This window comes from Triticum aestivum, chromosome 6A (assembly GCF_018294505.1).
Source record: "Triticum aestivum cultivar Chinese Spring chromosome 6A, IWGSC CS RefSeq v2.1, whole genome shotgun sequence".
NCBI lineage: Eukaryota > Viridiplantae > Streptophyta > Magnoliopsida > Poales > Poaceae > Triticum > Triticum aestivum.
In genome coordinates, this window is record NC_057809.1 from 113183463 (window position 1) to 113205588 (window position 22126).

The following is a 22126-nucleotide window of genomic DNA, read 5'->3' on the forward strand; positions in this document are numbered from 1 at the left end:
ACAGCGGCTAGGGTTGGAGTACCACCCTTGTCGCCCGAGCGGGGTGCGACGCGGGGGTCAGGCGCTCTCCGCAACCAAGATAGATGGCCTCTCTAAAAGAAACATAAGCACTGGAATCGCATCGGTGGATTCTGTAGAGTTCTGAAGATATGGAGCCCACCAGCCCTCGGCTCTAGGCTGGCCAGTTAATTCCGCACGGAGGTAGTATGTTTCTGCAGCTCATCCTAGTTCTGTGAACTGGAACCAAAGCACATAGATCAAGTTTACCTCAAAGTTGTCAGCGTTCTGATAACCTTTTTAATAGTAACTAGACATATTTGGTATGCACGCCTACACTTTGTTTTGCGGAATACCAATGCTGTTGGTGTAGGGCCTCTAATATAACTCATTTACCCGTGCTGCCTAATGCCTGTTTTGGTCGTATTCTATGTAAGGATGTAAACCAGGGCCGTTTAATCCACCACTTATATTCTAACAGTTCAATAAGTTGATTTTTCCAGGGAAAATGAACTACCGAGTTAGCTAAAACTAACTAAACAAGACTCGCGGGCGCCGTTTATTTGCCATTCACAACCCTATTTCTATGTAGGTTATACATTGATACTATTGGCAAATGGCAACAGAGGATAAGCCTTTATGCAGTGGTAAAACTCTACATTTTAGTAGATCATTACATGATATTATGTTAGACTGTGTTAGCGAACCAACTACATCCCTCTTGCAAATTTATTGCATTCCCAATGTTAAGCAACTATAGCATTTACCCGTGCCGTTCTCAGTAAGAACAGGTAGCACGACAAGTATTGCCTATGTTTCAAAATATAAGACGTTCACATGAGGCCTACCAAAACGTAATGTCTTATATTTTGAAACGGAGGTGGTAGCAATTTGCAATGTTGTTCTCAGTAGAAAGAGGTTTGATATGGGCCAGCCTCATCTGCCTTTTGGGTCCCCATCTGACTGACCATTTTGAGTGCCCACTCAATGAATTAATAGCTGAAATAAAGATGATCTCCTTTTCCTGAGGTCAGTGATCTAGAGGGTGAATGTGACGCCTCAACCGATCACATATCAGTTTCTTCAGGCCCTCGTGCCTGTTGTGATCCTAGTGCTTGCCCCAGCGTTTCAACATCATGTCTACAACAGGTTTGGTTTGGTTTTGGGTTTGTTTGGTTGTGGATTGCGACAAATTTGAAGTTGGATCACAAAGGCGCACATGCACACCACCACCACTTTACAAAGATACGTGCATTTTCCTTAGCCCCATTATGATTTCTGTCTAGTGATTCCCATCTCTTTCAGATCTTCAGTTCAGACCCGGATTTGGACCCAGATCACCCCTTGCAACCTGGCCTGGTTTTCTCCACAATGGGGAACTGAAATCTGTGCTTCTTCCAGATGTTTGCCAACAGTTGTACTGTGTCAGTTTACCAACTTCTCGGCCAATAATCTGTGGCTGAATAGTGCTTTCTGCTGGAGATGCAGATGGACCATGAAATTGCTGTCAATTCTGCGCCTTTTGTCATACATACTAGCATGAATTATGAACCCACTGCATGCATTTATTTGTGGACGAGTACAATCTGGGGACTTGCCCAAAAAAAAGAACAGCAGTACAATCCACTGTGTGTGCAAACCAAAACGGAAATTCATTCATTGCAGGAGTAGCCTAGTTTGGTTCAAAACTGAAACATACTATTTGTCTGAAGCTGGTCCCAAGTTGCTTGCTATGACAAGACAGTACATGCAAGATATACTCAGGAATACATATATGCCTCCAATGGGAAGAGGCCCCATATCCTCTTGAGGAATCGGCAGGAAGAAAACAATCACCGTAGAAATAAACCATCACGTACAGCTTCCTTCAGTAAATCAGCCACAGTCCTCGCCATTCTCTTCGCTCCCCTTGTACTGACAAATAGCATGATGCCCTTGCCTTCGTTGTCAGCGACGTCATCAGCACCCTGTGCCTTAGCAGCGATCAGTGCAGCCTGCAACAAGATCCAGGATTTCAATTTCGTAGCCGCAAATTGGGGTAAACTAAGTACTAAATGGTTACAAACCATCAGTTAGCTTCATTCAGTTCTGAGGTACTCATTGGTCAGCTACCAACAAATTAAAGTACATGTAGTGGTATACAATACTTAATTCAATTAGCTAACCTGGATGGTAAGCGCCAAGTTATCCTAATCTAGTACTCCCTCCGTTCCGGAATATAGTGCGCGTAGATTCAGACTCTAATACCAACGCATGTGCTGGAGGCTAGCTTTGGACGAGAATAACCCTGCTTTCTCTGTCCCTCGCACACACAACTAGTACTAGTACTAGCTAGCAAACACCGGCGTGGGCATGGAGCCAGGGACGTGGCGACGCCGGCGGAAGGGAAGAGGCCAGCCGCGGGCGTGGTGACGCCGGCCGATGCTGGCGGAAGGGAAGAAGCCAGCCACGGGCTTGGTGACGCCGGCCGCCGGCGGCGGAAGGGAAGAAGCTGGCCGCAGGCGGTGCCGCTGGCCGTCGGCAGTATACGCGTCGATGCTGACCATGGACACGGAGAAAGCAGAGCGGGGACACCAGCCACCGTCACGGACGCGGTGTTGCTGCCCGCTTGCGGTGGACGCCGGCCGCCAGTGGAGAACGCGGAGAAGGCGGCCAAGGACGCGGTGACACCGGCCGCCTCGCCACCACAATCTCTTGGATCCGGCCGACACAGAGGAAAGGAGGCCAACCCCGAGCTCACAGGAGGTCTTCGGCGGCACCTGACCGCCTCGCCACAACAATTTCCTGGATCCGGCCGGGCGGAGAGGCATGCGCAGGCGGCAAGGAAGGCAGGCGACCCCGCGGCCTCGCGCCACTACCGGCACACGCACCGGAGGCTGAAGAAGCCAGGACGCGCTCGAGCATGTCCTCGTGGAGCTGCCCAGCTTAGGTGTCGCCGCTATGTCCGCTCCAAGATCCAGCCGCCGTGCTCCTCGGTCGTTGCTCCTTGTCGCCGGAGCAGGGGAACGGGAGGCATTGGCGTGGTCCACGTCGCTGCTGGTCCAATCCCGACTCCCGGCCACCTGCGATGCATGTTGTGTGCGGGAGGAAGGGGATAAAGGCCATGGGTGCCTCCATGCAGTTCCGGGGTTACTTTTGTCCAGAAGAGCACAAAGTTGCTTATACGCACTACATAGTGGAATAACTCTAAAAAACTTATGCGCACTATAAACTGGAACGGAGGGAGTAGTATTGTATACTGTTGTCTCATTTTTGACGCCTGGTCAAGATGACCACATAAAGGAAAGGAGGGAGATGATACGTAAAAATAGGCCCAAGATAATAGCAACCATGTATTCAGACTGCAATGATAAGATTCCTCAATTGGCTTACTCTCTAGTCTCTACACATCTCCGGTAACTACCTCACACACACCCTAAAGACCATGATTGAAATATTTTCTTAATTGGCTTGCTCTCCTTAACTGACTTGCTACAAAAAGATAAGATCCATTTGGAATGTGAGTTCAATTGAGTTAATTCATGTTCAAGGCCAAGGAAATATAAATAAGTGGGAATGTCTTTAGCATAAGATCTGTAAGAAACTTATAACAATTTCTTAGGCAATTAATAAGTTTTAGGATGCAGTGCACAATAGCGTGAATATACAAACTTACTTTTACGAGGGAAATATCCTGATCTATTCCCAAGGCCTCCAACTGAAGCTCCGAAGGCACATACCGAAGAGCAACCTGATCTTATACCTATTATCTCATATAAGCGTCAATACCAATATGTTTGTTGAGCTATTGCTTTTACCAAATCTCAAGAAATACCAATAGCACATGAGTTGTTAGACAAAAGAGGAGTCGATGTAGTAACAGAAAGACAAAAATCCTCAAGTGACCACCGTAATCAAGTCACCTCTGTCACAAGAGCCATAGCTTGCAACCTCGGCCTCTGCTCAAACAGGAAATTGCAATATGTTTCTTTGTCTTGCTGGCAATGAGAAACTAAGAAAAGACACATTAAGCAGAAAGTGGCTAGAGATGCGAACGATATGTAGAACCCGAAGGAGGTGACCCAGAACGCGAACTGGATAGGAGATGCTAGTTAGACAAGGCAACTAACAAGATGACGTTAGTGAGTCAGACCATAAAGAGGCTCACCATCAGAAGCTCGGAGGTGAACATTAAGATAACTGAATCTGTTTACCAAGTTTACAACCCTAACACTTTAGAGCATCTACAACCAGAATGTACTCCCTCCATTCCAAATTATAAGATCTTATAAAAAAAATGAGAATCAGATGTATATAGACGCGTTTTAGTGTGTTTGTTCACTCATTTCAGTCTATGTAGACCATATTGAAATATCCAAAACATCTTATAATTTGGAAGGGAGGTAGTACTAATTTGAACCCCTATATATCCTCAGACGTGTCCAATCACCCCTCAAACCTCAAATGTCCGCGTCCACAGCCGTCCCCCTCATATGCAAACCCCCAAATCCATGCAATGCATGCAACGTGAAAATAGCAAGACGTAGATCAACATATAAACAGGACAGGACATACCAAGTTCGACATAGCAAGACATAGATTGTTCGGTAGCATCTTCAACATAGCTACATAGCAAAATACGATAGCAAACTACTAGTAGATGCTAGTAGATACGGAGGGGATGCCAGACTTATCACTAGTTTGGTTACTGTCCTCAGCTTCATGCCTGGAGAAAATCCTCAGCCTGAGATGTTGATGATTTTTTGCCTGGTCAGGCAGTCCTGAACTCCTGATGGACAGATGTTTGGTTGGTGTCCTGAGCCTGTATATGTGTTAGTCTGGTATATGTATTATTAAGAGTGTATAAACACCATCAGCAGACCATTACGCCAACCAAGCCCATAACGCACCAGTCCACCGAGCATTTCCTTAGGAAATAAACCGAGCAGAACAAAAATAGGAAAAGAAAAAACAGTTGCTTTGTCTAGATCACCTGATCCCCTCAACACCAGAACTTGCGTCGCTCCATTAACGCGGGTCTCTCCTTGAATACCCCCTCCACCTCACATCAATGGGGCAATACAAGCTCATGGCGGCCATGGCAGATGTGCAGAATCTTGTTCCCATGGCTATGGCTGCCGAATATTCATGGTTGTTGACAAGCCAAAGCTCACGCCTCGTCGGCAGGGACGGCAGAGCTTCTGCTCAACCATGCGGATGTGCGGAACGAACCCAGCCAGACGCCTAGCGGCGTGGGCCTGCTCCTTAGTGAGTCGGGCGGCTTTTGCCACGGCCGCCGCCTTCTGCTTCACGAGGCGCTCGGACTTCTCGATGCCAATACGGAGCACCTTCGCATTTTTGCGACAGCAGCGGCGGCGAGTGTCCGTCTCCACCGATGTGAAGGACCGGCAGATGCGTCGCGAAGGAGATCGGTGGGGAGGGGGGGGGGCTCGAGCGTGGATCTGCACGACCCACAATCGGGCCGGCTGAAGGCCTGCACGGCCCTCTGCCTTGCGTGACGATCGACCCGCGCCTTCAACTCAGGCAGCCATGGCAGCAGGCTCTGCAGTGCGAGCACGAGCACCCAGCGCCGCTCGGGAGAAGCAACGCCTAGAGGTGCCAAGCACCACTAGTCGCCCCGCCACATGACAGGGGAGGGCGCGGACAACGATGTGTGGCTTCAGGCCAATGCGGAGCTTCCCCTTCGGGCCACCGAGGCCGCGGAGCTTGAGTTCCCGCCCCTATCCATCCACGAATGGCGAAGGGCAATGCGGAGGATGTGCTCCTCGTCGTCCGAGGCGGAGGAGTTAGATACCTCCTTGAGCGCCCCCTAGACAATGAAGTCTGACTCGTTGACGGATCCGTTGCTGGAGTTGGACATGGTGTGGCAAGGGGAGGGGCTGCAGAGTGGACGAAACTACGAAAGGAGACAGGCAATGGAGCGGAGCAGTCAAGAGTGGACTCTGAGGTTTTGTCCAGGGTGGGGTATTTGTGGGGTCAGACTAGGCCAGCCCGACGTGGGGGCCGCGTTCGGACCGCCCCACATTTGGACTAGGTATGAGGGTGCCGGTCGGCTCGATCGTTTGGGCAGGGTATAGGCGAGCGGTTGGGTGGCGAATTCGTGACCAAGCAGTGGCCAGGTTGTCCCCTCGAACGTTTAGCGAGGGTTTGAGGAGCCCGGTTGTAGATGCTCTAGGAGGTGCAAGCGATATTGCGGAGTTGGTACGTTCTCCTCACCTCCTCCCTCGCCCCCTTACATTGGTGTTTCCTCTTCATGCCCTCCTTAGTTTGGAATAATCAAAACCACAACGATACTTTCCTTTCCTTTTCCTATTGGAAACCATATCATGCATTAACTCAATCAAATCTTACAGTAACCATGTCCCGCATCAACTCAATCAAATCATATCTTATCAAAACCTGAACTAAATCAAAACTTACCTTGCCTTCCCTTGCCCATATCCAACTAAAATCAAATCTTAACAAGACCTCGACTAAATCAAATCTTTCCTTACCATCCCCTACCCATACTCAAATCAAATCAAATCTTACAAAATCTAGAATATGATGGGCGTAAGGTATATGTCGGACATGATTGTTATTGAACCAATAGAACATGTATGCCCCGTTGCAACACATGGGCAGGTAGCTAGTAGTATTCAGTGTAGCACTAGAGGAAGCTCTATTAAACCAGCACCATGCAGATGAGTCTCCTCTACGTGTATCTATGTGAGTGCCTTCAGAAGAGACATGGAGCACATTCACAAAGAGTTGGGCATGTCATGGCTCAAACTCCTTACAGAGCCACATCAAGAACTTAGGAATTCGTTGGAACTACAGGTCAACACGAACAACCACGCAACAAAAGCATGTGTGACAACCAGCAATGCAAAGATAATCCAGCTGATGTTGAATAGCAGAACTCTTAAGCGTAGAACTCATCAACAGCGGCATCTTCCTGCTGAAGTTTTACCCCTGCGGACTGGTAAATGGCATCACCAGACTGTTGGTATTGCTGACAAAGGTGAGTCCATATGATGAAGGCTGAAAGAGTCCCACAATTTCATGAGAAAGCTGAGGCAGGACATTCACGATGAGGACGGACACAACACGAGCCAGAGCATCACCATCAAGCCACAGAGTGTAGGCAGTTAGCTGGTCGCGGTAAGAGTCCACAGCCTCCACTAAGACTAGGCAATCAATTGATCACTAATCACAGCAAGAGTGCGAATCTTTTTTCATAGTTGGGAAAATCTGACAAGGGGCGTGTGCATCCTCACCCTCCCGTGCGGCGGGGCGCTGAGATCCATGCCTGCACATCGCGCAGTTCAGCGAAACGAAAGTAGCGCACACATCAAGCCCAAGGGATTCTTAGTATGTAGCATTTTCTTCTCCGCCGCTCCCCCCCTCCTCTATCCCTTTATTTCTTCAGCAAGATCGCTCCTCCATACCGGAGGTAGCTCGTGTCGCTCCTTGTTGCGGGCCTGCTCCGATGCTAGAGCGCCTCGGCTTCTAGTTGTTAGGAAAGCAACTTGTATTCCCATGAGGCCATAGGCCGATATATATACATGTACAGATGTGAAACATATGCAGGAAACCCCTTATACAACAGGATAAATACAAAGGGGTACATGACTTATAATATAACTCTAACACCCCCCCTCAAACTCATGGTGGATGAACAACACTGAGTTTGGAGAGATAAAAGCCATGTTGTGCTCTAGTCTAGGCCTTCGTCAGGAAATCCGCCAACTGTAACTCGGAAGGCACATACTGAGAGCAATAACCTGATCCTGCACACCAGCGCGTACATAGAAAGCATCAACACCAATATGCTTGGTGAGCTCATGCTTCACAGGATCGCGCGCAATGCTAATAGCACCTGTACTGTCAGATAAGAGCGGAGTCGGTGTAGTGACAGAAACACCAAAATCCTGAAGTAACCACCGTAACCAAGTCACCTCTGCCGTCAAAAGAGCCATTGCTCGCAACTCAGCCTCAGCACTCGAACGGGAAACTGCAATCTGTTTCTTCGTCTTCCAGGCAATGAGAGAACCACCAAGAAAAACACAGTAAGCAGAAAGTGAACGGCGATCTGAAGGATCACTAGCCCACGTAGCATCCGAATAAGCCTAAAGCTGTAAAGAACTGGAGCAAGGAAAGAATAGACGGTGAGAGATTGTGCCCCGAAGATATCGGAGAACACGAAGGAGATGACTAGTGGACCGATGTGGGAGCGGAGACGAACTAACTCAGAATATGAACCGGATAAGAGATATCCGGACGAGTGACAGCTAGATAGACAAGACTGCCAACAAGATGACGATAACGCGTCGGGTCAGGGAGGGGATCACCATCAGTAGCACGGAGGTGAACATTGAGCTCCATAGGAGTCTCAACAATGCATTCGTCAGTAAGAGCAGCACGAGCAAGAAGATCCTGGATATACTTTTCCTGGGATATAAAAAAGCCATCAGAGGTAGAAGAGACTTCAATCCCAAGAAAGTAGCGAAGAGGGCCAAGATCAGACATAAGAAACTGCTCACTAAGACGGGCCTTTACAAAGGCAATATACTCGGGGTCATCCCCAGTGATGACCATGTCATCAACATAGAGAAGAAGAAGAGTCCGACCACGAGGAGAAAGGTGAATAAACAATGCTGGATCATGAGCACTTGCTGAAAAACCAGCAGCAGTGACCACAGAGGCAAAACGCTCAAACCAGGCACGGGGGACTTGCTTAAGGCCATAGAGAGAGCGACGAAGACGACAGACCATGCCATCAGGAACAGAATACCCAGGTGGTGGCTGCATGTACACCTCCTCACGCAGCTCACCATTAAGAAAAGCATTCTTAACATCAAGCTGAGATATAGACCAGTGGCGTGCAGAGGCAACGGCAAGAAGTGTACGAACAGTGGTCATATGGGCCACAGGATCAAAAGTCTCGTCATAATCACGACCATGCTCCTGCTGAAAACCACGAGCCACAAGACGAGCTTTGTGACGCTCAAGAGAACCATCGGAGTGAGTCTTAACCTCGTAGACCCACTTACAAGTGATGGGACGGACTCCGGGAGGAAGGGAAACAAGATCCCAGGTACCAGTGCGTTCAAGAGCAGCAATCTCCTCTGCCATCGCAAACTGCCATTCAGGATGAACAACAGCTTGACGATAAGAAGTCGGCTCAAGAACAGCAGCACCAGCGGTGGGAAATCCAAAGCGATCAACAGGCGGACGAGGACGAGAACGCAAGCCATAAGTAGGCTGAGAGGAAGATGACGACACATCCACGGAGGCATCCACAGGACGTGAACGACGAGTGTAATACTGAGGAAAAGATGGAACAATAGAAGGAGGAATCGCCAAGGTAGAATCAAGGGGTGGCGACGAAGAAGTCACCGGAGATGAAGGTGTAGAATCCGGTGACATGCTAGACGAGGAGACCGTGGAAGATGGTGGCAGCAAATCGACTAGAGGTAGGGAAGCAGAGGGAGCGGAACAAATAGGCACAGGCTTGACGGGGGTGATAGGTGAGTCAGGAAAAGTGAGGAAAGAGATATCCTCCACTGAAAAGGTCGAGGAAGATGGGCGTGGGTAGAAGGGACGAGACTCATCAAAAGTCACGTCTCGAGAGATACGCATCCGACGACCGATAGGATCCCAACAACGATAGCCCTTATGCTCATCACTGTAGCCTAAGAAGACACACTCAACAGACTGAGCGGTCAGTTTGGTGCGTTCGCGAGGAGCAAGAAGAACATAGCAAACACAACCAAACAAGCGAAGCATCGAATAATCAGGAGAACGATCAAAAAGACGCTCGAAAGGAACACCACCCTGTAGAGCAGCGGAAGGCTGGAGATTGATAAGATAGGTGGAGGTGGAGACGGCCTCAGCCCAAAAATGAGGCGGGAGAGAGGTAGCAATCAGCAATGCACGAGCCGTCTCAAGAAGATGACGATGCTTTCGCTCAGCCACACCATTCTGAGCATGAGCACCAGGACAAGAGAATTGAGAGAGAGTGCCTTCCTCAGCAAGAACACCACGCAACATCTTAGAGATATACTCGCCAGCAGAGTCAGCACGAAAAACACGAATGGATGAAGAGAACTGAGTATGAACCATGGCAGCAAAACGCTTATAAATAGACAACACCTCACTACGAGAAGTCATGAAATAAAGCCATGTGTAACGAGAGAAATCATCTATAAAAATAATGTAGTATTTATGACCACCTTTCGAAGCGAAAGGAGACGGACCCCATACATCAGAATGGACTAAATCAAAAGGACGCTTAGACACTGACTCACTATGTGAATATGGTAACTGAATCTGCTTGCCAAGACAACAACCCTGACACTCTAAAGAGACATCTCCTGAGACAGACCCCAGAAGGCCTCGACGAACTAAAGACGACAACCGAGAGCCACACAGATGACCAAGTCGATGATGCCACTGCTTGAAGGAACCAGTAACAAAGGCGACTGAAGCGGAGGAACTGGCGATAGTGGTGGCAGCAGAAGGAACATGAAGCCAGTCCAACTCCCAAAGACCCTGAGAATCACGGCGGCGAGGGCCAGCCCCAACCAGAGTGTGCGTGCGACGGTCCTGGACAGAACAAGAGTCAGCGTCAAGGATGACGCGACAACCAGAATCAGTAAGTTAACCAGCAGAAAATAGATTCATGGTAAGTCGAGGAACATGAGCAACATCAAGAACAGAGTAAGGAGTGGTAAGAGTGCCTCTACTAACGACAGAAAGTGGAGTACCATTAGCAGTGAGGACATGAACAGGAGAATCCAGCGAGCGAAGAGAGGACAAAATGGAAGGAAGTATGAGAAGACATATGAAAAGAAGCTCCAGAGTCCAGAACCCATGGGGATGTACCTGACTGTGTAGAGGGTGATTGCTCAGTGCGGGAAGCATCAGTCACAGAACCAGCAGTACCCGTCAAGAAAGAACCTGAAGCCGCAAGCAGACACTTAAGTCTCAGAATATCCTACTCAGTCAAAGCAATGGCTGAAGCTGTCGAGGTGGATGACGAAGTCCCTGAAGATGATGATCGCGCCTTGCGCAGGTGTTTCTTCTTCGTGTAGCACTGAGACTCAAGATGACCATCATTGTTGCAGTAGTCGCAATGTGGATGGGGGCGACCTGAGCCTCCAGAAGGAGTGGGCAAGAGCGGCGGTGCACTCGAGCGAGAAGGGGTCGGTGCAGTAGGTGGCGTAGGAGCCCGAGTAGCGAGCACAGAGGGAACCTCCAGCAAACCAGCACCACGTAAGCGAGTCTCCTCAGCACGAATCTCAGAAAGCGCCTCCATGAGAGAAATACAGCCACAAGCAAACAACTGAGCATGCCGGGGCTCAAACTCCTTACGAAGCCGAGACAGGAACTCATAGACGCGATGAAACTCCAAATTGGCCTGGACAGCCTGGCAACAGGGGCAGGTACGACAACCAGCACTGCGGAGAGAATCAAGCTGGCGCCAGATAGCAGAACTCTGTGCATAGAAGTCATCAACAGTAAAGTCACCCTGCTGAAGAGCATGCTCCTGACGGACCACAAAAAGGTATAAGGCATCACCAGAGGGCTGATAGCGCTGACAAAGACGGGTCCACATCTCAAAGACAGTAGGAAGACCCAGAAACTCAGAAGCAAACTGAGGCAGAACACTAGCAGTGAGAACAGCTGCAGCACGAGCATCATCATCAAGCCACTGGGTGTAAGCAGACAGAGCACCATGATAAATCTGAAGAGCCTCCTCATAAGCCAAAATCTTCTCATCATAAGCACGATCAGCAGCCTCATCAGCAAGCTTAGCCGCATCCTTGGCGGCCTGATTAGCATCCGGAGCAAGAACCAGTGGAGTCGGCGGAGTAGGGGCCACCAGAGGAACCGGACGTGGCGGACAGCAGACCTCGCCAGAAAGAACACCCCAGAGACGGATGCCACGCATGTGAATGCGCATAAAGCCAGTGAACTCGATGTAGTTAGTACCATCGAAAATCATCGGACAGCGAGGGACAGCAACATAGCCAGATGCAGCAGACATTTTTTTTAGGAAACAAGTACGAGACGATCCCGACGAGAACCGCAGACAGCCGTCGCCAGCAGCAGGGTACGGCTGCAGGAAAATCGGCGCTGGCACCCAGGCTGCCGCCGGGAGTGCTGGATCGCAGGAGAGGCAGGCGCGGCTGGATCCAGAGAAAGGCTAGGTGCGCCTTGGACTCTGGCGACCGGATCGGGCTCTGGCAACTGGATCAGGCAGCCCTGGCGACTGGAGGAATCGGGAGGAGGCGAGCGCCCCTAGCGACTAGAGGCATCGGGAGCCCTGGGGATCGGGCGCCCCTGGCGAGCTGGAGGGCCTAGCGATGGGAGGAACCGGGCACCCCTGGCGGCTGGAGAAGTTCGAGCGCGCTGGAGCAGGAGGGAGATCGACGAGGGCGTGGATCGATAGGAGCACGAGTTGCGCGTGCGAAAAAAAACCCTAAAGCTCTAATACCATGTTAGGAAAGCAACTTGTATTTCCATGAGGCCATAGGCCGATATATATACATGTACAGATGTGAAACATATGCAGGAAACCCCTTATACAACGGGATAAATACAAAGGGGTACATGACTTATAATATAACTCTAACACTAGTGAGCGCACCCCCATCCACGCTCCTCTCCCTCTGTTTTGCATCATTGTTTTTTGCAGTGTTTTTTTCAGACTTCATGGGGTGATCTAAATCGCCGCGAGCTAGACGACGAGGGGATAGAATGGGGCCTAGGACTCTAGGAGGTGCCACGGGATCTCTCAGTCAGTCACATGTATACGAGTGCTAGGGATTTTCGAAGGGGGGGGCACAGGCACGAGAATGGCAAGGTCGGCAACCAGTATGGCAACTGATACACCAAATCTGGAAAGTAGAGACAACTAATCTGGAAATTACGTGTACAACAAAATTCATTTTTGGTAACTTGATACAATTAATTTGGATATTAGTACAACCAATCTGCCAATTAGAGATAACTAATCTGGAAACTAGGTGCAGCTGAGTACATCAAATCCATCTTCGACAACTTGAGACAATTAATTCGGAAACCAATACAGCGAATCTAGCAATTAGAGATAACTAATCTGTAAATTAGGTGTTGGTGAAAATAGCAAATCCATCTTTGGCAACTTGAGGCAATTAATTTGGAAACATATGAAGCTATTATGGTAACCAAGGGAAATAGGCATGTACAGCAGATCGCATCCGTAATTTTTGGCACAATTAATGTGACAAATTAATACTACTAATCTGGCAACAGCAACAACAACAAAGCCTTTAGTCCCAAACAAGTTGGGGTAGGCTAGAGGTGAAACTCATAAGATCTCGCGAGCAACTCATGGCTCTGGCACATGAATAGCAAGCTTCCACGCACCCGTCCATAGCTAGTTCTTTGGTGATACTCCAATCCTTCAGGTCTCTCTTAACAGACTCCTCCCATGTCAAATTCGGTCTACCCCGACCTCTCTTGACATTCTCCGCCCGCTTTAGCCGTCCGCTATGCACTGAAGCTTCTGGAGGCCTGCGCTGAATATGCCCAAACCATCTCAGACGATGTTGGACAAGCTTCTCTTCAATTCCAACTCTATCTCGTATATCATCATTCCAGACTCGATCCATTCCTCGTGTGGCCACACATCCATCTCAACATACGCACCTCCGCCACACCTAATTGTTGAACATGTCGCCTTTTAGTTGGCCAAAACTCAGCACCATACAACATTGCGGGTCGAAGCGACGTCCCGTAGAACTTGCCTTTTAGCTTTTGTGGCACTCTTGTCACAGAGAATGCCAGAAGCTTGGCGCCACTTCATCCATCCGGCTTTGATTCGATGGTTCACATCTTCATCAATACCCCCATCCTCCTGCAGCATTGACCTCAAATATCGAAAGGTGTCCTTCTGAGGCACCACCTGCCCATCAAGGCTAACCTCCTCCTCTCACCTAGTAGTACTGAAACCGCACATCATGTACTCAGTTTTAGTTCTACTAAGCCAAAACCCTTTCGATTCCAAGGTTTGTCTCCATAACTCTAACTTCCTATTTACCCCCATCCGACTATCATCAACTAGCACCACATCATCCGCAAAGAGCATACACCATTGGATATCTCCTTGTATATCCCTTGTGACCTCATCCATCACCAAGGCAAAAAGATAAGGGCTCAAAGCTGACCCCTGATGCAGTCCTATCTTCATCCGGAAGTCATCAGTGTCGACATCACTTGTTCGAACACTTGTCACAACATTATCGTACATGTCCTTGGTGAGGGTAATGTACTTTGCTGGGACTTTGTGTTTCTCCAAGGCCCACCACATGACATTCCGCGGTATCTTATCATAGGCCTTCTCCAAGTCAATGAACACCATATGCAAGTCCTTCTTTTGCTCCTTGTATCTCTCCATAAGTTGTCGTACCAAGAAAATGGCTTCCATGGTCGACCTCCCAGGCATGAAACCAAACTAGCAACTAGACTTAATACATCCACTGCTGAATCATGCATTGCCTGAATATTAGATCTTGTTTTACTCGACCAAAGACTTCTCTGTGTCCTTTTTTTGTCTCTCCTTGGAGTTTTCTGGAGGCAGTTGTACAATTGTACAACGCCTATATCTGGTGTGGATTTCACGACTTGTGCTTTTTTGGGAGAAGAATCACATGATAGGGATGAAAGCAGCAAGAGAGGTGGGGTAGTCGTGACCCATTAGTGTTTGGGATCGGAATCGGGATGCATGTGCGCACCAGCCTACGGCCCTACCGGCTATTGCTCTCTTCTGTCTTTCGCCATGTGCTCGCATTTACGGGGCGTGGTTGCTGCGTGTAGTAGCCACCGCATGGTAGGACCTACGTGCAGCACCGCTGCCTAGTCAAGCCCTTGATAGTTTACGTTTTGATCTTAGGCATCATGTGACATCATCAGCAACCTTAGCAGCATGAGCGACAGCCTTATCAACAACAGTCATAGGGAGTGGTGAAGATTCCACAGTGGCAACAGGGCACAACAGATAAGAAATCTCGCCAGAGAGTATGCCCAGAGACGCAGACCACGCAAGTGAATGCCAATGTGGGAAATGAAGTCAGTGCAATCAACATCGTCAAAAATCTACGGGTAGCAAGGGATGGAAACGAAGCCCGGTGACAAAGAAATTGCCTTCTTTTTACAATGCTCAAAGGGAACCAAGCAAAATCAAATGATGTCGATGAGCATGGAACAGAGAAAGGACCGACCCACCAAGCAGCGACAAAGGCGCTGAAAATCGGCAAGCAGGGGCACTAGCAGCCAACACCTGACAACAACATCAGGATCATCGCAAAGACCGCAATGGAGGCCAGCAGCTAGTGAGGACGACAGGTGGCGGGGCGCGGATGCTTCGCTCTGGGACGGTGGCGGCTAGGGTGGGTCGGCGGCTGACAAGCGAGACACGTGGCGGGGAAGGCATGCTTCGATGTGGGGCCGCGGCAGCCAGTTCCTAGTACTCGGGCGGGCGGATTTCCATAATTTGTTGTACCTTGAGCCAATGGAGAGAAATTCTAACCATAATGAACTTCTGTAAGTAAATTTCCAAATCCAACCACGAGTGTAGCCACCAAACTTAGAAGTAACCTTTCAAGAGCCCTTGAAAAAGGTGAATTTAACAATAATTTAGTATCCAACTGAATAGCATAATTTTACTTTTAGACTACTGTATTACAAAACAAATTATATTATTACCAAATTACAACCATCAAAGCAGAATATATGTTGTGTTACATACTTGTTTGTTACTCTAGTTTTGGCGGCAATATTTTCTACTAAATGCTCCTATTAACATTCTTTGGGTGCTGATGTGAGTTGGGCATACAATTGAGTCAATCTCTTTTTAAAAACTAAGTCATTAAATGCTTCTTGTCCCATAGCTTGGAGCTAAATGACAAAAATGTACCAAACTGGAGGTACAATAGAAGATAAAAAACATGTTAATGAATGGTTCATTTAGTCATGATACCATTAAAAATTAAAAAAGAGAAAAAATGACTCATGATTACCAGAGCATCTCTACCATCAACCAACTTCCTTATAAATAACTAAACTAAGAAGCTATTTACATGCTCTACTATCAACAACAACAACAAAGCCTTTAGTCCCCTTAGAAGACATAAATATTTCCCCTTTAAGCATAAATTAGTGGAAATGTCTATAGCATAAGATCTGTTGTTAAATACGAAGTATTATGCGAGGAGAAACTCGGTGTAGTTCTTTCACAGTTAACAGAATCAATAAATATTAGCATGCAGTGCAGTATGGTGTGAATACACAAGCTTATGTCATCTAATCTGCTATGAGATGCTATATTCCATCAGTGAGAAAGAGTAGTACTATCCACCACTGGAAAGATATAATGTGGAATGATGACAAATTAAAATAAGTATGGATAAACCATAAAGAAAGTATGGATAAGCCACTGGAGAGAAGTTCTGACCACAATGGGCTTCTGTGAGCATATTTCTAAATTCCGCCACTAGTTCTAGAAGTTTTGCACAGACACTGAAGAAAGTGTGTTCAGCTATAATTTGATGTATCCAACAGAATAGCACTATTTTACTTTTCAACTACTCTGTTCCAAAACAAATGATATTATACTAGATTGCCACCTTCGTCCAAAATACATGTAGGTTAGAAGTTTGTCTTGTCTGTATATAAATACTTGTCACTTGTTTTGGAGGCAATATTTTCTTGCACTTAATGTCCTTTTTTTTAGTACTGACGTTTGAGTTTGGAAGCTAGGCCATTAAATCCGTGTTCCGTGTGCTTAGAGCTAAATGACAAAGAAAAATACCAAAAGGTATAAATGAGATGAAGCCATGATTACGTCAAAAAAAACTCATGATTACCGATCCACCTGTACCATTAATTAACTCCCTTAATAACTAGACTAAGTTAATTTCGTGCTCTATTCTCAACAGCAATAAATACTACAATTAATCTACAACCATATATAGAAGACACATAAATAGTTTCCCCTAAAAGTAAATTATAGCATATATTGTGTAACAGAGGTGTATGTGTAATTGTATTAGCTATTGCTAGCTGAGAGCCTAAGAGGAATGTATGATTTACCTGGAAATGATGAGTTCTAGAGATGGGGAATATTGAAATGACACTCTCCATGGACATGCTTCGTCAAGTTCACCTCATTAATCCTTTTTGAGGGGCACAAACACCCCACTGAACCAAAATCCAGATTCTCCTGGTTGCAACATTTAATAACCAAGTACCTAGTTTTTTAACATGTTAACATAAAATCTGTTAGAACTTAGAACCACTTCAACATTGATTTTTTTTATTCTGTAAAAGGAAGCATGTGCATGGAACAGAAATAATGAAATTTTGGAATGCAAGAGAGATCATTAAAATTGTCTTGACAAGTCAACAAGGCAGATCATCTCAGCCCTCTGTCCTCTAGATTATTACTAAGGACAAAGACTACAACAACACTTTTGGCTTCAGATTATGCCATAAAATAACATGGAAATCACTTCCTATGTGGTCCCTAGAAGATACAAATGTCACAAGTATCTAGGCAATAAATTTGTGTATTAATGTGCTCAAACAATGCTATGAGCATAATTCCAAAACTCATATATTGCTTTAATGTGCTCACAAGATTCCATTGGCATAGTTCCAAATTACATAAAGAGGTAAACAGCCAAGTGACTCAATTTCATGTTCTCCTCGCCAAACCATTTTATGCAAGGAACACGTACATCTAATCAATATGCAAGGAACACGTACATCTAATCAATAATGTTAGTTTAATAGGAATCATCTTGATTGCTTAGCCATAGATTAATTTGTCTAATTATTCAGAGAAAATTAGTTTTTTCTAGCATAATACAATAGCGAATTACGACTCTTGCTAAAGGACAGTTAAGAACACTGCATAACAAGTTTTGAAAAGTAAGCCCATCATTCTATCAAGAAGACGGGAAGCATAAGGAACAACAAGTCAGGGAACTCATTATCCCTGAAGACAGGTACAGGTAATACAGCTATGTTTATAGTTTTCATATAATATCTGTTGAAAGCTTCACAAAACTTTCTAGAAGCTCCCACCTTGATTGCCCTTGTGGAAGTGGGCTTGCAGTTGCGGTAGCTTTTGGATAGATGACCCATTATGGACACCTTGAACCTGAGCATTTTGCTGCTGCTGTAGGTGTGGTGGTGGATTTGCTGTCTGCACATGCTGAGCAGCAGGTTGTTGCGCTACAAGAGTAGCATTTACAGCCAAATTTTGGTTCTTCAGCACCGACTCATGCTGGACTTGAGGTTTCGCCTTCTGCTTACAGTTATTGTCTCTAGGCTGATAAGTTGTGCTTGATGAACCATAGTTATAGGCATTCGTCTGTTGAAACTTCTGGAGGACTTCTTGAACAGGAGGCGACCCAGGTAGCTTAACATGCATGCACTTGCAATTAGATCCATTAAGGCAAAAGCCCACGCTAAACCTGCAATTCAGATTGGAAGGAAGACAGTTTATGTTAAAGTTTTGACAGCACTCTTTACAACAGCTACACTGAAGATTGAAATGGGCTTAAATGCCAAGTCAAACAGTAGATTATATGATCTAGTGGGTAGCACAGGAGACAGAACTTTGAGTAACAATATGAATCGTCACAGAAGTTAAAGATTCCATCAATCACTAATTAAACAATACGAAAACCAGTTTAATTGAAGGCGCCAAAAATTAACAAACTGAATCAGCTAAATTAAAACCTACCAATTATGTTCTATTATGTGATAATTGTTAAATCCATCATAGTTGGTTACTCCAGAAATTCATACAGCATGGGCACCTAGAATGCACAGACACTGATACGTGTATCAGCATCGGACCGATGCAGATACGTGAATTCGCCATTTTGGAAAAGTTTTAATTTTCTTTTTAATTCACCAAAATACTGAGCTGGTAGGTCGAAGTCCATAGGAGAGGATCAGAAGAGTACTAACACTGTAACATGGCTCCACAATGGTGCCCTTAGGTTGGTAGGTTCAGCAAGAGGAGCCATCTGGAGGAGAGTATCAGAGGAGATGAGATCATAAGAAGACTAGAAGAGAAAGGAGAAGAGGAGCAGCTCGTTGTCTGCTCGCCGCCAGTCTGCCGCCGCTGGGCGAGCAGACGCCGCTTGCTGTGGAGCTCGGGAGGAAAGCAGCAGGGACGGAAAATATGAGGCGTCGGGGGACTAGGGTTGTATCGCTACTTACCCCTTAACTGGGCTGGACCATATCCGAAACACACCGGCCGAGTATCCAGTATCCATGAAGTATCAGCATTGTTTTAAATCATCTAGGGTTAGTTTGGTTCATGTCCTCGTCGTGCCATGCCTGGCCTGGAACCTGCCAGGATTTTCAGAGAAGCTGTTTGCTTGCTGTCCTGGGACTGAGGAAGCCAGCCTGGCCTGGATACTTGAGCACTTTTGTTAGCCTGGTCCAGGCAGACCGAGGCGACCCCAGGCGTCCAGTTTCGAGCGCCTGGGCAGCCGGCCTGGATGCTAATTGCTGCCTGGGAATTACTAATCACAAAACGACGGCACTCCTCCAGCTATAGTAGGTCAGCAGTACAGTCCAAGATTCCTTTTCAAATCCATTTAACTATTCACCAGGCCAGGCTTCATCCAAACACATTTCCTTCAGGCCAGCCTGGCCAGGCAGCAATTGCTAGCTTCTTGTGTCCACACCAGGCAACATTTTTTACCAGGCATCAACTTGTGGGCACAAACCAAACTAGCTCCTATTCCCTGATACTCAGGGGATACATATCCAGGACATATTGGAGCAGTATCCGTATCGGATACGGTATCCGTTGCGGATTCGCTGCAAATACATAAACACCAATGTTTTATGGCGTAATGCATTTTATGGCAACCGACCCCCTTCATAACATTATAACGCTTATTACGTATGGTGTGACAACATCATAGACACAACCTAACTTTGTATTTGATTGCTAATTAAATCACAACTTCATAGACATAACTAGGGATGCAAGTCTGGCATAAGCCCGCAAAAGCATGAGGTTAGTTCAAACTACGCTAAACCTGTACGGAGGAATTACAACTAACTTGAATCTTTTTGACATGGAAGCGGGGCGGATCGGGCGCTGCTCTGCATCCCTAGACATAACCTAACTCTGTAGCAGATCTGGAGGGGAAAGGGAGTGGAAGGAGGAGGGGGAAGGGGGTGGCGCGAGGAGTGGAAAGCGGGGTAGCGGGAGAAAGGGAAAAGGGGTCGCAGGGGGAGGGGATCGTGGCAGGGGTGGAGGGGAGGTAGTGCGGAGGCTGGAGCTCCCTCCCTCCCTGCCTCTCTCTCTCTCTCTCTCTCTCTCTCTCTCTCTCTCTCTCTCTCTCTCTCTCTCCCTCTCTCTGTTTCCCTCCCTCTCTCTCAGCCTCTGTAAACTTCGCAGGACTAAAATAGAAGTGATTTGAGATGGAGGTGTTCCTCACATTCTGCACTCCGGGATCTCCTCGTCGGAGCCGGATCCAGCGGCGACGGAGTCGAGGTAGTCCTCGATGTCGAAGCGGAGGCTGCCCTCGTCGCCGTCCATTTGGATGCTGCGGCTGCCAGGGCCATGGGACGGCCCTCCAGCGGAGGGGATGGGGGCTTCGAAGGGCCAGGCCGAGGATTCGGTGCCAGCGCCGGCCGCGTCGAGGCCGTCCTCGAAGTCGAAGCGGAGGCTGTCCTCGTCGCCGTCCATTTCGATGCTTCCGTGGCCGCGGCCACGGGACGGCCCTCCCACGGCGAGGATGGGGGCTTCCGAGGACGCGGAGCCGGATCCAGCGCTCGAAGCGTCGACGTCGTCCTCGAAGTCGAAGCGGAGGCTGCCGTCGCCGTCGCCGTCGCCGTCGCCGTCCATTTGGATTGAGGGAGGGACGGTGGGAGGGGCTAGCTAGGGTTTGGGCGCTGAGATTTTTGTGCCTGATCGGAAAACGTTTCGACCCAGATCTAGCCGACTGATTGTAGCGCCGTGTCGGCCGCGCTGCGAGCCGTCGGATCGTGCACTCACTGATCGTGCGTTAGGAAAACTCCAACGCACAACCCCAAACAAACGCGCGTTTTGTCCGGATTTCTCCCATTTGGCATTTGGGATGACAAACGGACACGCCTATCCGCTTGCGGTCGCGTGGTAGTCGGTGCGTCCAACCGATCCGCCGCATTTCAAACTATCCTATTATTTAGACTTCAAATTTAACACAAAAAATACCTACATAAACATTGCCATTAATATAAAATTTAAAACGTCCACGGCAGTCAGGTTCACCACATCAATATAAACATAAACTTAATAAAGACATTAAAAAAACTAGATAAGGGTCGTCGTCGCCAATGTCGCCATCGTCTTCCGTAGCCGTCGTCCTACTCGTTGTCGTCGTCATCACCGATGAGGTCGACGTATGGAGGTGGCTGCTAGAGGTAGGCTGGCGGCCCCTGCCAGGCGGGAGGCGTCTGTTGTGGCGGATGCGGTAGCGCGTGCACAACCTCTTCACATGGCGCGGAAGGTGACCACGGGTCGGCGTTCACCTCAGGCATGCACGGCACGGTCTCCGTCCATGTTCAGGACTGCCAGACCAAGGCTGGGTTCCATCCTGTCGGCTCCTCCTCCCTCGGCGCCTCTGCCCGGACGTCCTCCATGACCTCCTCCTTGACGTAGGCGTCGAGCTCTGGGAAAGCGGCGACACCGGCTGCTGACAGGGCCATCATCTCCTCGAGGCCCTGCCATTGGCACTCGTGGTGGGTGTGGAGGGAGTCCTCCATCGCCTGCCTCATGTGGTCCTCCTCCTCAACCGTCAATGTTGCAGGCAGTGGCGGGGACGGCGATGGCGTAGGAGTAAGGCCACGAACCAGCCTGCGCCCGCGGGGCTGGGACGGGCTGGGAGCGCGCGCAACGATGAGAGCGCGGTCGTGGCGGCCTCGGAGGATGGCGGGCAAAGAAAGATTGTCGGCGGATGTCGTGCTCGTTGGGGAGCCACGTATCCCAGAGAGGGGAGTCGGTGGCGTACCTCCGGTCGTCAATGAGGTCCGGCAGCAGGCGGGCACGGTGTCGATTAATCTCCTCCCGACAGGCGCTGCC

At 48.1% G+C, this 22126-nt stretch overlaps 1 protein-coding gene across 4 annotated transcripts; it reads right to left on the minus strand.

The window, feature by feature from the left end:
* Window positions 1-1541: 1541 nt before the first annotated feature.
* LOC123132398 (zinc finger CCCH domain-containing protein 45) lies at window positions 1542-20989 on the minus strand. 4 transcript variants are annotated; one of them, XR_006464679.1, is made up of 5 exons: window positions 20502-20988; window positions 18115-18506; window positions 17119-17276; window positions 3653-3739; window positions 1542-1991 (listed from the first exon to the last, which is right to left on the minus strand). XR_006464679.1 is itself a non-coding variant. In XM_044552183.1 (2 exons), the coding sequence occupies exons 1-2, from the start codon at window positions 20909-20911 to the stop codon at window positions 18101-18103; spliced, it is 816 nt and encodes a 271-aa protein (XP_044408118.1). In that variant the 5' UTR covers window positions 20912-20989. The 4 variants fall into 4 exon arrangements, 1 of the variants encoding a protein (XP_044408118.1); XR_006464678.1 differs by having other exon boundaries at window positions 3653-4798; XR_006464680.1 differs by lacking the exon at window positions 3653-3739.
* Window positions 20990-22126: the final 1137 nt, after the last annotated feature.